Source organism: Lissotriton vulgaris, chromosome 1_1 (assembly GCF_964263255.1).
Source record: "Lissotriton vulgaris chromosome 1_1, aLisVul1.2, whole genome shotgun sequence".
Taxonomy (NCBI): domain Eukaryota; kingdom Metazoa; phylum Chordata; class Amphibia; order Caudata; family Salamandridae; genus Lissotriton; species Lissotriton vulgaris.
The window spans coordinates 1,992,883,229-1,992,898,055 of NC_141685.1; the positions used below are offsets into that span (position 1 = coordinate 1,992,883,229).

The 14,827-nt window shown below is 47.3% G+C and overlaps 1 protein-coding gene across 4 annotated transcripts in view; it reads right to left on the bottom strand.

Annotated features, from left to right (window-relative positions):
* The window catches only part of OPTN (optineurin), a 543,667-nt gene that overhangs the window by 298,241 nt on the left and 230,599 nt on the right, over positions 1-14,827 (bottom strand). For all 4 annotated transcript variants that reach the window (XM_086919860.1, XM_086919852.1, XM_086919855.1 and 1 more), the window contains one exon: positions 10,062-10,155. In XM_086919860.1, coding sequence (XP_086775986.1) covers positions 10,062-10,155 — 94 coding nt within the window. The remainder of the gene's footprint in view (positions 1-10,061; positions 10,156-14,827) is intronic.

Here is a 14,827-nt window from a genome sequence, read left to right on the forward strand (position 1 = left end):
CACATCATCACTGGTCACGACACAACACTGGCAATGAGCGTGGTGCACATTTCACTCATGGAGTGCCGCAAGCGGCTGTGTGCCCCCCAGGTACACAGTGCTCATGCTGCACATGACCGGTACCTCGCCCCTACATGGTGTCTGCTCACAGTGTTCGGAGCCCACCTGGCCTGCGTTCGCTGGAGACTGCGTGCTACTGGCGTCCCACTGTGCCCCCTTCCACTGGCATCCTTTCATCTACCCCTGCGGAAGACGCCTTAACTACTGCCCGAAACAGGAGTGGCCGCACTCCCTCTGCGAAAGACGTCCTTCTGTGACAGAAGCAACCAGCTGCATGCCTTCTCATAGGGTAAGAGAAGCTCCTGCCGACAGTGTTCTCTCTCCCTCCGTTCATTCAAGACCCCCAGCTCTGACTTGCACCACGTTGACTGCCAGCCTGTCTCACTATCTCCCTCTCACACATGCATGTCAGCGCTGTGCTGCAGGACCTCCTTAGGGCCATGCCTTCTCTGGCAATCGGTGTCCCCGGGACAGTCCTAGCTCTACAAAAAAAAAATACAGAAAAAAAAGTAAAGAAGAAAAGACTCTCAGACCTGCACATAACGGTAACTCAGTCTTAGGAGTTTATTCCTCGGCAGCAACATAAAGTAACCAGTCTTAGCTCCTCGTGGCACTACCTGCACAAGCAAATTGAAATAGCCAGTCTATTGATCCCATAAGCACTCAAGCTGCAGAAGACACTGCTAGCACATACTGGTGCTATATTGCAAAATCAAATAGTTCGTTAGGATCTCAAGACTCTGTACTTCTGGCAAAAGGCACATTTGTGAGGAGGATGTTGACACCCTGTGAACCATGGTTGGCATACCACCCGTAGAGACATTCACTATAGAGCACGCACCGTCAGCCCAAATTCCCAGTTGGAAAGACTGGGTGGAAAGAGTGCTGCTATTATTTGAAGCCACCAAGGTAGAAAATGCACAAAAAAGGGCCATGCTCTTACACTTAGGTGGTAAGAAAAGTCACAGAATATCCAAGACTATCCCAGAGGCCGTGCTAAAAACACACCGCACCCTCATACGGGCTCTGAATGCCTACTTCAAACCCATGGCCAAAAAAGATTCTGAAAGGTTTGTGTTTCAAAAAGCCAGACAACAAGCAGAAGAACCTATTGACACCCCCTCCACATACAATTAAAGTAATTAGCCAGCACATGCGGGTTGACTGATGAAAACAAATAAGTGGTCAAACAATTCAAGGATCTGGATCAGCTAAGCTCCGTGAATGCATCCTAGATGAGTCGGGAAGATCACCTGCAAACATCTTGACTATGGGCAGAACAATCAAACTCTCAAAAGCCTGCGCTTCTCGCATGGAAGCCTTTCTATACAAACCTCTGTAAGTAGAACTAGTCAATGCTGTCACTTTGACGCCTGGCACTAGAAAAACAAAGAAAGGGCAGGATGACCCCCCCCAGAACATGCGGCTACTGTGGAGGACCAGCTCACTGAACCAAAGAATAGCCAGCCAGAGGAAAGAAATGCACAGTAATGCACAGTCAATTAAGTACTAGGGGTTTCCATGTACACACCCCTTACTGTATATGATAGTCGAGCAGACCCCGAGACAACATGGAGCAAAGTAATAAATCGTGGGGGTCAGCTAAACGTGGTCAGAGAAAACCCGACCCTCTGAAGCAGGACACCATGCAACATATACTAAGGCAGTGTGTGTGTGTGTGTCGTCATTTGATTAGGCCTCAGAATATCTTGTACGTCTCAGTGGTTGGGCGTCTTCAGGCATTGTATTATGATTGAACGGTTGATGTTTGACCTGGCAAGGGCAGGCTTAGCAAGCTATGGGACACATGAACTGTCTAGGAGGGTAGAAGGTGTAAGAAAGTGGCTCTATATATAGTGGATCAAAGTTAGGTACAGTGTGTATAGAGTCCCCAATCCCCAGAGGTATAACGGAGGTTAAAGTCAGATCTGACCTTACTCTCTAAAGTGGTAGCTTGGTTGAGCAGTAAGGCAGTACCAGAGGACAGTGTAAAGCATTTGTTGTACACACTCAGTCAGCAAAAGGTTTCACACACTCAAGAACTGAACTCAAAATATACTTTACTCAATATGAATGACTTTAGGTAATTGCTTGGCAGAATGGCAATAGACTTGGTAAATACAATAGTTACTAGGGTTGCAATAGGCAACACAATTTAACATTGAGCTCAATGGGTTTTTTCTACATTAATGCAGTTGAGTACTTTTAGGATTACTTTTCTAACCACAGGACTGGATCCTGGATTCAGTCCTGGGACCTAAGCTGTAAACAGTTAAGTAAAAGTGTTTAGGTTACAGTTGTAATTTGTAAAGGATAAACATTTATTTAACAAAGTTGAGACTTAGAAACTTTTCAGAGAAAAACTAGCAATGATAACCTATGGAAGGAAATTCAAGTCACAGGTAAGGTAGGTTCTCGTCACTTATGTAATCCAGTACTGGACTCCTAGGTTCAGCACTGGGACCTCTACCTAAGGCAGGTAAGTATTTGCATTTTAGTAGTTGGTACGATTTTTTCAGCATATTTGTAATTTGCAAAAATCGACAGAAGAAATTTCAGGGAAAAACAGTCAATGGTTTTCCTAAGGAAGAAAATACAAGTAACTGGTAAGTACAGTTAGGATTACTTTTGCGTTTCAGTACTGAACTAGAAAGTACAGCACTGACTTCTCTCCTGATCCCAGGTGAGTATTTTGGAAATCGTTATTCGGCTGATTTTAGAGGAATATTTTAAAGTTTCAAAACTCCACACTTAGAAGAAATTTCAGAGAAAACCAGTCAATGTTAGCCTATGGAAGGAAAGTGAGTTATCGGCTTTCAGGTGAGTACTCGACTGGTGAGGTTAAGGTTCTGAGCATAGACTAAAGGGTCTCCCAGGGTCGGAAAGGTACAGTTATTACACCCTCAGCGGCACAGGGGCAGCCGGGCGCAGAGAGAGTAGGCCCAATGCAATCCAATGGAGGGTAGGGGGCCTTCGGTTGGTGGCTACCATCAGGCAGGCCACGCGGCTGTGGGAGCTGAGCTCCTGGTCACTTACTCAGGGCAAGTGGGGAAGTAGAGTAGGGTAGGGTAGGGTAGTAGTTGCACTTCCAGCGGCACTCGCGCGGCTGGGTGCAGGGTGCTTTTACGCCGTTGGGCGCTCAATGTTATCCAATGGGAAAGTTACAAAGTGAACAAAGGCTGCAGGCTCGGGGACAGAGATTCTTCAGTTGCGACCACCACTTTGAGAGGTAAGTTGGGTTCTTGGAGAAGAGGTGAGTACCCAAAAAGTGGGCACAGGGGGCCGCGGGGCGCCGGGTGCAGGGGGGTCTTTGGGTGTCGGGAAATCTTACACTCAGCTGGTCGCGGTTGGGGGGTCCCTGGTTCTGAGGCTGCAGGCGTCGTCGAGGAGGGTCTTTGGGCACTGGACATCGGGTCCCTGTCACCAGGGGGATGTCCTTGTGGTCTTGGATCACTGGGGTACGGGCCGGGCTCGGCGGGTGCAGAGTGGGCTGGATTCGCGGTTCCTGACTGGCACCAGGGGTATTGCTGTTGGAGCAGAGCCTCTGCTCAAGGAAATCCCAGTTTTTGAGAGAGTCAAGGCAGGCAGGTCCTCCGGGTTTTCCAAGGGTGCTGTCCGCAGGAGTCGCTGGGATTTAGCAGGGGCAGTTTCCAGGGTCGACAGGCCAGTAGGGCTGGGGCCAAGTCAGTTGGTGTCATAATGTTAGCAGCTGCACGGCGGGTCGTCTTCTTCTTGATCTTCTTTCTTGTTTTTTTAACGGGATCTGAGGAAGGAAGGTTCAGGGTGCCCATAAATACTAAATTTAGGGGCGCTACAGGTAGGGCAAGGGCAGGGACCAATAGGTCCCTGTCCTGGGGTGGGTACACCCCCTAGTCTGCTCCTCTACTGTGGGAGGGGGGCAGGGGCCTATCTGTGATTGGGCAGGGCTCCCCATCTTCAAGATGGCCGCAGCCCGAGGTAGTGCATCACCTCGCCCCTTCCACCTGAGGGGTGGGGTTGGCACAGGCTGGCACACCCCCTTCCTGACGTAGGTTTTCCCGCCAGTCTTCCTGCCAGAGTGGGGGTCCGAACTAGTGAGGGCCAGGTGCTGAGTACAGCAAGTGGTCTGGAGAAGCTCACAAAGGCGGCAGGCCTTTGAAGCTTCCCCCTGCCCATCCTGGAGGAGGAGACCTAGCACCTCGCCCAGGATGTGCATTGTTGCAGGCACAGGAGAGTGGTGAGCTCTCCAACAAGGGGTCCAGCAACATGTCTGCTATGTGGCAGACTAGGCAGCCTCTCAGACCAGACGTGGATTGTAGGTTAGGTTTTCAGGGGGCATCTCTAAGATACCCTCTGGTGCATTTTACATTAAATCCCACACTGGCATCAGTGCGGGTTTAATGTGCCGAGACGTTTGATATCAAACTTGTCAGTCTTCAGTATAGCCATTATGGTGCTGTGAAGTTCGTAATGACGACCTCCCAGCACCGTATACTCTTAATGGCATCACTGCACTTACAGTGCCCAGGAATGACCCTGGGTACTGTTGGGGCACAGGGATCGTGCACCTGTCCCCACACCACTGGCATAGGGCACCCAGCTAGAGGGGTGATTGAGGTATGCCAGGGCAGTGGGACTTGTGGGCATGACACACAGGGATGTGTGCCATGTCGACTCTTTGTTTAGTCCTGTACTTAGACACTCAGCCTGCAAAGGCAGTGTGTGGGTGTCAGGGTACAGGGCCCCTAAGGGTGGCACAATAAGTGATGCAGCCCTTAGGGGTCTTCTCTGGTCACCATGCCCTGGGTACCTAGGGTACCACCTACTAGGGGTTGACCTGTGGCCAGAGATGCCAATTGGGTTTTAGTTTCAACACAGTTTTAGGAAGGAACACAGGCCCTGGGCACCTGGTTGGCAGGAGCTCAGGGCACACTCAGTCAAAATACATCAGCAGTTCAGCAAAAAGTGGGGGCATACCAATGGAAGAAAGATGGCACTTTCTCACAGAAGGCTAAAAGTACAACTGCAACAGAGTAGTGGCATTTTAATGTTACATGCAAAGCAGCTGCATGGCCAAATATGTAGCGGGAGATTTGGCCAAGTACTAGAGTGTGAGGTAATGTAAGCAGTTGCATGTTGTTTATTGTGAGGGCATGGATGGTTTTATAATAGGGAAATGGGGTTAGTGTGGAGCTGGAGGGCCACTGGTGTGTGGAAAGGTGATTAGCCGTCTGACCTGGAATGCTTGGCATGGCACAGGATTCCTGAAATTCTTTCCAGTTGCCTGGATAATGAGTTCTGAGGGAGAAGGCTGGTTGACTCTAGCACAACTTAATGATGGATGATGCAGTAAGGATGAAAGTAGTTAGCAGCATGCCAACTAGCTGTTAAGGGTGTTGTGAATCGAAAGGTACTGATGTTCATTTACTTGCCAGGGAGTGTTTTGGTTAATGAAAGGTGTGATCAATGTGGCTGATCCACTGTGCCTAAACGCAGGTTGAAGGGCAACTTGAAACCTAACAAACAGAGGGATAGTTGGGACTAGGAGTTTAATAGGAGGTGCCAGTGAAGCAATGGCACAATTTACAGGGGTCAAGTGAGAGACCCCGTTCGGTGGGCCATACAGCAAATACGGGCTTGAGCCCCACCGTGGTGGCTGAGGTAATTTCCCACTGACGTCATGGACTCCATACTGCTGTGGCCCTGCAAACTAGACTAAGTACAATCCTTTCTGCACAAGACTCTAAGAGGTGAAGCCGAGTAACCATAGACCTCTCAGGTAGGTAGTGTGGGGGCATGAGCGCAGAACTCAGTCTTCTTTAGGTTGACTTTCTAGCACTGTTCATGCAAGGTCCTGAGTTCCATCTTCCTATGCACTGGCGGTGTTCATTCACGAATTACATGAGGCAACATTCAGGTTAGGCCCCAGTTGTAAGTGCGAGTCTTAGAGGTCCCACAATTAATTTTTTAGAAGTCAAAGTGCACCAGCGCTGTAAAGCTATTAGTCAGAACAAGCTCTGCCAGGGCTCTGAGGGCAGTCTATTATGTCTTACCCTCTCCTGCTGGTGTGGCAATACTTAAGTCGTGGCTTAACCAGGTACGAGGACGCCTTGGGTTGGCGGTGGGGCGCAGCATTAACGAACCTAAGGGTGGGGGTGTAAAGGGAGAGAACCCCTAGTTCCCGAACCAAGTTCAGCCTGGGCTAAATTAAAGCACCTTCAAATACTGGTGACGGGAGTGGTGTGGTGTGGTATTCCTCTGCACTCCCTTTGCTACCCACGACACTCGCTGGAGGGAGAAACCCCTTCCTTATGTCTTCTATTGTTTTCCTTCTTTCCCCACTGTCCTGTCCACCAACGAGGTGACTACCTACCTAGCCATCCCTAGGAGGTGGAACACAGCGACCTATCAAAGTCCACACCACCAGGATAGAGAGGAAGAAGGGAAGCGGACTACGACTCCCATAAAGCCTTGTTTAAGGACTGGACTACCATTCCCATAAACCCCTGTCTTGAGCAACTTATAAATAAAACCTCAGCCTGTTACAAAACCACTCACTTGTTCTGGTCTGCTTCTCCACCGCGCCGCATGTGCATTTCAGCTTTGCAAGTAGCCTGGAGAGGGTGCCGGTAAGGAGCTGTCATCACCTCACTGCGGTACAGTTTCTGGTTGTCCATGACACTGCTTCGCTGATCTAGTAAGTTCCTCCGATCCAAACGGCACGTCCTATGCAGTTACTTCGTTCCCTATGCTCATGTGGGTGCTTTGGGTGCACAGGTCCGAACCTACAGCTCTGCATGGTCGCACGCTGCCCCAGGGCGAAGGCCCACACTCTTCCCAGTGGCACACCAGGGTGAAGTTCCTTGCGCTTCATGGTAACCTCTAGAGTGGAGCACTTATCACACAGAGGCCCACTCTGACATGCAGGATCACCAACTTGTGAAGCACACATGCAAAATCCTGATCAATGCTATACCGCTAACATCACCGCTGCTCCTCCTGGCATGCGGGGTCACCTACTTGGGGCAGCACATGAGCAACAGCTTGATCTGTGTGGCAGCGCTTCACTCCACTGTGCCCCTTCTGGAATAAAGGGTCTCAAATTTTGTGCTGCAAAGGGCAGTGACATGATCAGTGCAGCAACACTTTACTTCAAGGCAGCCCCCTCTGGCTTACGGCGTCACAGACTTGGGATGCCACCGGACAATGGTTCGATCAGTGCGGCACTCCTTAGCAGAACAGTGAACCTCGCACTTTGCTTCAAGATTCCACTGACCTCCCTCCATCCAGACACTCTTCCTCTTTAAAGGATTCTCTGGTCTCTGCAGGCAGGCAGATGCTGGTGTGCCAGGGCAAGTGGTCTTCATTTGTCTGGGTGGGGTCACCCCCCCCCCTCCCCCAAGCAGGGAAACTAGCTGACTTCTGTGCCCAGTCCTGGGCACAACAGGAAGAAGTCTTGCTGACTCAATCTAGAGCCATTAGGATATCTTTGGTCAGGTAATTCCTAATCTTCTTCAGAACTCAGGGGAGGGGAAGCAAAGATGGGAAGGCGTATAGGAGAACTATGCTCTACTTTAGTTGGTATGTGCCTTCCAGAGAGAGCCTTCCTGGGTAATCAAACACGCAAATGTTTTGACACTGTACATTCTCGACGGTGGTAAATGATGCCCTGTGCCACCTCAGGGCACAACTGCCATTCATAATCTGCCAGGTGCCACTGGTTGAGCTAGTATGCCCTGACAAATAAATATCCCAGCAGGTGGTTCCAGGGAGATGCTCTGAGATCCTAACAAATTCCAGAGGTGCAGAGCCTCTCGCCACAGGACCCAGGATCCCATTCCACCCTACTTGTTGCACTATCAGCTCTGGGTGGGGAATGTAGAGGGGTCAGCTGGTGGTCCTTCTGTGGTTAAGCAGTCACCACTGCAGATTTCTTGCAGTCTTGTCAGAAACTTGGATGCAATCCAACAGGTTTCCAAGATGCTGAGCCCTCCGAGATTCCATTGCAGAGCCCGCATCTACCATGTGGCATAGTCGACAAGAAGGATAAAGTAGGCTAATGAGCCAAGAAACCTCGGAACCGCTCTCATGGAAACAAGGACTTGGGCTGAAACATAAGAATCACAGCCCAAATGTCCTGGACTCACTGCAAATTAGAGAACGCACCGAAATGAGTCATATATAAGACAGCACCTATGAAAGGAAGCCTCTGAGAAGGAGTCATGTGCTACTTTGGCACATTGATCGAGAACTACAACGATGTCAGGAGGTTTACTGTCATCAGGAGGTGGTCTCCGAATTACAGGGGCGAGCCTGCCTTCAACAGCCAGTCATCAAGGTGGGAAAAAAACTGGTACCCCCATACTCTGAAGATGGGCAGCAACTGCCGCCATAGCTTTTGAGAACACCTGAGAGGTGCTGTTGAGGCTGAAGGGGAGCATGGCAAATTGAAAATGCTCCTGGCCTACCTTAAACAAAGGGTAACATCTCTGGTACTGCAGGATAGATATATGAAAATACGCATACTGCTGGTACAAGGCCACCATTAAATAGCCTGGATTCAGGGCAGGCATAACCTGGGCCAACTTGAGCATGTTGAATTTGTACTTCTCCATTCAGAGGACAAAGCTCTAAAATAGGATCAAGGCCTCCATCCCTCTTTAGCATGAGTAAATAGTGGGAGTAAGAACCAATCCAGATCCCCTATGCTGGAACCCTACTGACATCTCCTTGGAAAGTCACACCTCTTGCTGCATGATGGAAAGGTTCTCCTGTAAAAGTCACCCTGATGTGAGAGGAATGCCAGAAAGGAATGGCAGGTCATAGACTTGCTAAATGATCTGGATGGGAAGGATTGACACCCAGGGAGAAAGTGTTGAACACTACCTCCCAGATGCTGGGTATGCGCTGATAAGGACAAAGTAAAGCAACTTGGAAGCAGGCACCGCAGGGCTTGGGAACTGGGAAGATCGGTGCCCTTGGGGGCCTATGAAGTACTCAAAATGCACCTGCTAAAGATTCACCATACAAAGCTGCCCTGAGCCCTTCCAGTTCTTTATGGTACTTGTGCACCTCATTACAAGAAGACGAGGGACAAGCGGAGCAGGGAGGCCGACGATAACAGCAAAGAGCCGGTCAATTGTACAAAAAGACTGCCAGAAAAGAATTGATGAGGAGGACGGTGCTGGAATTATTGAAGGGATCCAGTCACACGCAGCTCCAAATTCCCTGATTTAGGGCGACCTGCCCACAAAATTCGGTGGCTCCCTTGACCTCAGATATTCCACAGAGTATAAGAAACCTGAAGGAATCTGTGTTGAAATACGAACCCAGTGTTGAATCATATCAAACAGAAGCACCCAAACATAAGAGGGTGACTCGGTGAAGAATACCCTCTAATTGAGGAGGAATTCATTCCCATTTTTTAATGATGAAGGTGTTATTACACAAACCGAAACGCTGCGTCGACAACCTGTATTTTATTGTTCTTTATGTGAATTGACACATTTTTAATCTTATTGTATGGCACTGTAATTTTGTATTTATCAATGCATTATATGTAATAAATTGTACAATTTCTATACTGATTTTTTTTATATATTTGCACTATTTTTTGAAACGTGGTTGCCAACTTGTTGGTATCTTGAGTTATGAGGGGGTATACACAATAGGTTTTTTCCCCTTAGGGAAGCATTGGGACTTCTCCCTCTTTGATTACATATCACTCCTTGTCCCAGATTGGCCTTGTAAGGAGACCTCCCTTCTTTTTGACACCTGTGCACCTATGCTATTCATGTTATGATATTTTATGTACTTCCACTTTCCTGAGTACTGCACTCCACTGGCTAATGCTGCATTACATAAATGGTGCAAATAAATAAATGATAAATAATAATACAATTCCACTATAGGATTGAATATGGTTTACATTTTTCACTAGGTGTTGCTGATACAGAACTAGACAAAAATATCCGACTCTAGCAGGCTCTCACTGTGTTGTATTCTCTCCAAACTGCACCTACTTTATTTTCTCTGGTATCCTCTTTCTTCTCTTCTTCCTCTGTCTGGGTGTTCTTCTCAGTAACATTAGACACTTTCTTCTGTATTTCTGCTAATCTGAAAGATAGAATATTAAAGTTAACTTTTTCCATCTTTAAAAAAGACAAATGGCATGCATATTTCACATACAGTTAGCAAATCAACGATTAATTGTAGGTCTGTGTCCTATGAACGTTTTTTACAATTATAACACGGCTTGCTATTACTAGGCTGTTGGGTACAATTGTTTCTTCAGAGCACCTAAGTCCGAAATTATTAACAATTAAAATAGCCACACTGGATAGCAAACTTTTGGTGTACAGAGTGGGTGTACCACAGACTTTCCTAGTACCTGTCGAAGCAGCTAGCATCTCCAGACAAGTATTCTGCTGTTTCTCTCTCAAATGGAAACAGACACTGGAAAAAACACTATATCTTCCTTGTTTTAGGTGTATGTGTTCTTTGTTTTAAAGGCAGTGTTGTGAGGTATGATAGGATGCACTAACAGAAAATGCACATATAGCCTGTAACAAAAAGTTCATAGAACTCCCTTGGCGTGTACCACCCTTGAAGAAGCAGCCTTAGCCATTCACATATACTTTTTAAAAGTATTATATTTATACTGTGGCGCATGCACTTGAAGAGATACTGGCACTAGGAATCTTGATTAAGTGGGGTAGCCGAGACTAAGCTCACATTGACACTAAAACATCACAAAACAATTTTATCAAGAGCTTCACCTAAGTATAGTCTGAGCACTTCCAGGGCACAAACCGCTGAGCTAGTACTGAAGACCATCACAGAATGGAGCAGATATCTTGCAAAGTGTCATTTAGCTGTTGTTGGTCTCCACTTTATAGGCATTTGCGTCTCCCATACCCCCTTTTTCATTTTTTTACCCTATCTGTCCCTGTGCGCAAAGCAATCCCTTTTAATTTTTGTCATTGATTCCTATTTGTTCTCCTTGGTACTTGTCGTATCCTACTTACTGTTTGCTTCTTTAGCTTGTGACCTGCTGGCCTTCTGGCAACCTAGGGTTCCCAACTAGTATTCTTGTCTTTGGGGAACGTATTACTGTACCATCTTCCCTTACACCTGGTTGTATCAGTCAGCCCTTTACTCAAAGTAATTTTTGCATTCCCTTCTTCGCCTTACAGCTGTTCCTGAGAACCTTGATGTCTCTGCAAGCTAAGAAAAATCAATCCAGAGGGCAAAATCGCTCCTAAATTTCTCTCAGCTGTTTTTCATGCCTCCAGCTAGAACGTTGTTGCACTAATACCTCTGCATAGGGATCTAGTGACAGCAAGGGCTTTAAAAGAGTCAGAACAATCCAACGTGACAGGGATCCATCAAATCAGAAACAAATGCTGGGCTGGCCTCCACAAGACCTGGGGAACAAAATAAAAAAAGATTAAGCTAGATGGCGCATATTTAGGAGTACCAGACTCCGAGCACCTTTACCTGATTATCGAGTATGTACTTGGCTTTGATTAACTGCACAATACACTATGGGAAACACTGTGCTTTGTGAACACATAATTAGCTCTGAAGAAATTTCAACGTATAAAGGAACAGAACGCGTTGGCTCATTTTATCAATGAAACGAATAATAAAAGATGCTTTTAAATTGGATTGCAAAGTCCATGAATTGATTTAGTGATGGAATTTGTGGACTGGGTGTGTGGCTTCCTTTGATTATTCTGTTTTCAACATTGAATAGTAACAATAACTGTTGCAGCTTGAAACTGTGTGGGCATATCACTGGAGCAAAGAAAGGACTGGCCAAGCGAGTGCTGTTACCGGTGTTGTACTACAGCTGCTAAGTGCACATTAAAAACATGAATTGGATAAGTTAGTAGGTCAAGCTGCAGACTGGAGATACATGATCAGGTTTATGTAATCCACAAACAGGGCTCACAGCTAAGTTTTGCAGCCTATGCAGCGTTTTCACCTACAAATATAGAAACCCAAAAAAAAGAGTGCCTCCTTAATCTAGGCATGAAAGTATGCACACAACCACACCATGCTCATCTGCGGAAGTGAAGGGTAATTTATTATGCAGAAGCGTTAATGTGAAGATGTACGCCAACCACACCTTTTGCAACTGTACATCAACGGAGAGTTCTTGGTCAAACAGTATGCACAGATTCTTCGTCTTGCGGACACAAGGCAATACACCCAAGGACTGGTTAACCTACCAAAGCCTGGTCAACCAGTAAGTGACATTCTTTACAATAATCAAGATCAGATTAGTCTTTTTGCCATTCACTTAAATGATGGCTAATTGAGGCAGTCGACTAACAATCCGATTTTAGCTGTGTTAATCTCATAGAAGAAAGTGGTAAAACAATAAGAGAACACAGACTCCTCTCTCACCCTTCCACGGTTAGAGATGAAGAATAAATAGCACGGGGGAAGAGAGAGCCACACCATATTGAACCCTGCATTTGACCAGAAGCATGGCAGAACAGAAAGGTAGGACTAAAACTGGCTGAATACATCCCCAAACCAATGCAGCACTGCCAATCCGGCTGTGCTTAAGTGGCTGACCAAAACAGGTAGATTAGCGAGCTTGAACAATCTAATAGCAGAAGCTCTGCTTGCTTGTCCTCATCCTTGATGGCTTATAGGCTATAAGCCATCAAGGATGAGGACAAGCAAGCAGAGCTTCTGCTATAAGTTATAGCTCACCCAGAGCTGTCAACAGGAATGACCCCATTTTGCATTTCAAACTGAAGTTTCCTTTCCCAAAGAGCAAAATCATGGTAGCACGTAATGTAAATGGTATTGCGGTATGGTGGGCCCTCACTTCCTTGGACTCTTGTCCAATATATATCCTAATCAGACTAGTTGGACTACATGCTACTTCCAGACGTCAGACGCACACAGCAAGAAACGAGAAGCAGCAGCCATGCTGGCTTTGCAACGACTCCGCAGATGGTCCTAGCATCTTGGCTCACGGCTCCCCTGGTCTGGCACTAGGGGCACGCCCTTACGTTTTGGCCCCCTAACCTCGCAGTCCAGCCCACAGACCCATCGGGAAGCAGCTCCACAGCCTGAATCCAAACCAGGACAAAGCTGAGTTGGAGCCGGAACCAGAGTCTAAGCCAGTGCTACGAGAACCAGCCAGGACCAGGTACTAGTTAGTGCCTGACTGCCAGCGACAGGGTGGAGGTAAGGCCTTAGGGCCACGGTCCTCTCTGTAAGGTGCAGAAGCGGGCGGCGTTAGGCCGGTGTTGTTTGCTTCTACGGATGGCCCGTCTGCACTTCACACTCCTCAGTACACTCCTCCTCAGGGTGCCTTTCTTCTGTCCCACCTTAGCTAAAATTGAGCCTAAATGAGGCAAGTTTTGAGTCTGGACCCTAAGAAGCCTTGAGACTTCTGGAATCAGGGCAGGTTTAGGCAGCTTGTCTTGGAGTGCTGCCTTGTTGCTTATGTTTTGCACTGCATAATAGATATTTAACAGACTTTCAGCCTAGGGCAGCTGATTGTCTGCACCCCCACACTCCTCTTTTAGAACGACATGTAGAGGTTTCCTCATGCTTTCCCTTGCCTTCTATTACCAGTGGTCTGCTACCTGACTAGGAGAGTAGGAGTTGTGTGCTACCTGCCAAATGACACGGAGGAACCTACCCACGGCATCCTTTATTTTTTTTAAATGTATTTTAACGTTTTATAGAGCGCGGATCAGACCCGTGAGGGTATCAGAGCGCTTTACAGGACTGAAGGGTGGTATACGAAAGAATTAGGAGAGGAGGGTACCCATTGGGTAAAATAGGTAGATACATTATACAAGGAAAAACAAGCAGTCTAAAGTCAGATACATTTGGGATAAAAAAAAACAGGTAGATACATTATAAAAGAAGGCTCGGAGTCTCAACTCTTGGGTGGGATGCCAAGGAGTGCAGGGTAGGTATCATCTGTAAAAGCCATGGATAATGCCGAAGTGGTGAGTGGAACATGTCGCTGAGAGGGTGGTAATGTGATCGTAATGCGAGGACTTTGCCCATTAGGAAAGTTTTGGTCTACTTTTTATAGCGTGCCAAAGACTGAATTCTTCTGATGGCGGGCGGGAGAGAGTTCCAAATTCTTGGAGCGGCCCAGAGAATGCCAGATTGTAGGGTTTTTTTTCCGGAAGCGTGCTGGTTGGAGCAAAAGGTCTCTGGCAGATACTCCCCGCAGACTCCACTAACGGCTCTCTCGTAACCACTGAAGCTCTTGATAAAAGGAAGGGCCTTCAGGTGTTTGCTGAGGGCTACCATCTTTTATCCCACAAACACCCGATTCCTTCCTTCAATAAGCAGTAAAACAACAAATCTGTCATAGCTTCAACAATGTGGCTCTCAGCGCAGACAGTAAACCAAAACACAGCAGCTTTCAACCAGCCAAGAAGAAGATCCCTCTCCAAGGAAATGCCAGCAGAGGCTTTTCCTTCATCGCAGCCTGAGATTCAGGCAGTCTCAGTCATAAAGAGGCTCTCAGAAGGCTCACATCTATCCGTGAGTCCTGACATTTCTTTACAAAGCTGCAGCTAGGACAAACCTCTTAAACACTACACATCGGAAGGAAGGCGAGACAAGAGATGCCTGGGATGTCCTGCTTTGCTCATTTCAGTCTGCTGTAACTGCCTTAACATACCATTTCAGCAAGCTAGACCTGCAGGTAGGCCTACTCAAAACCACGGCAGTCTATGTTACAGCCACTGACTCAAACATTGGAGCGCTAAACTCATTGATACAGCACGCTCAA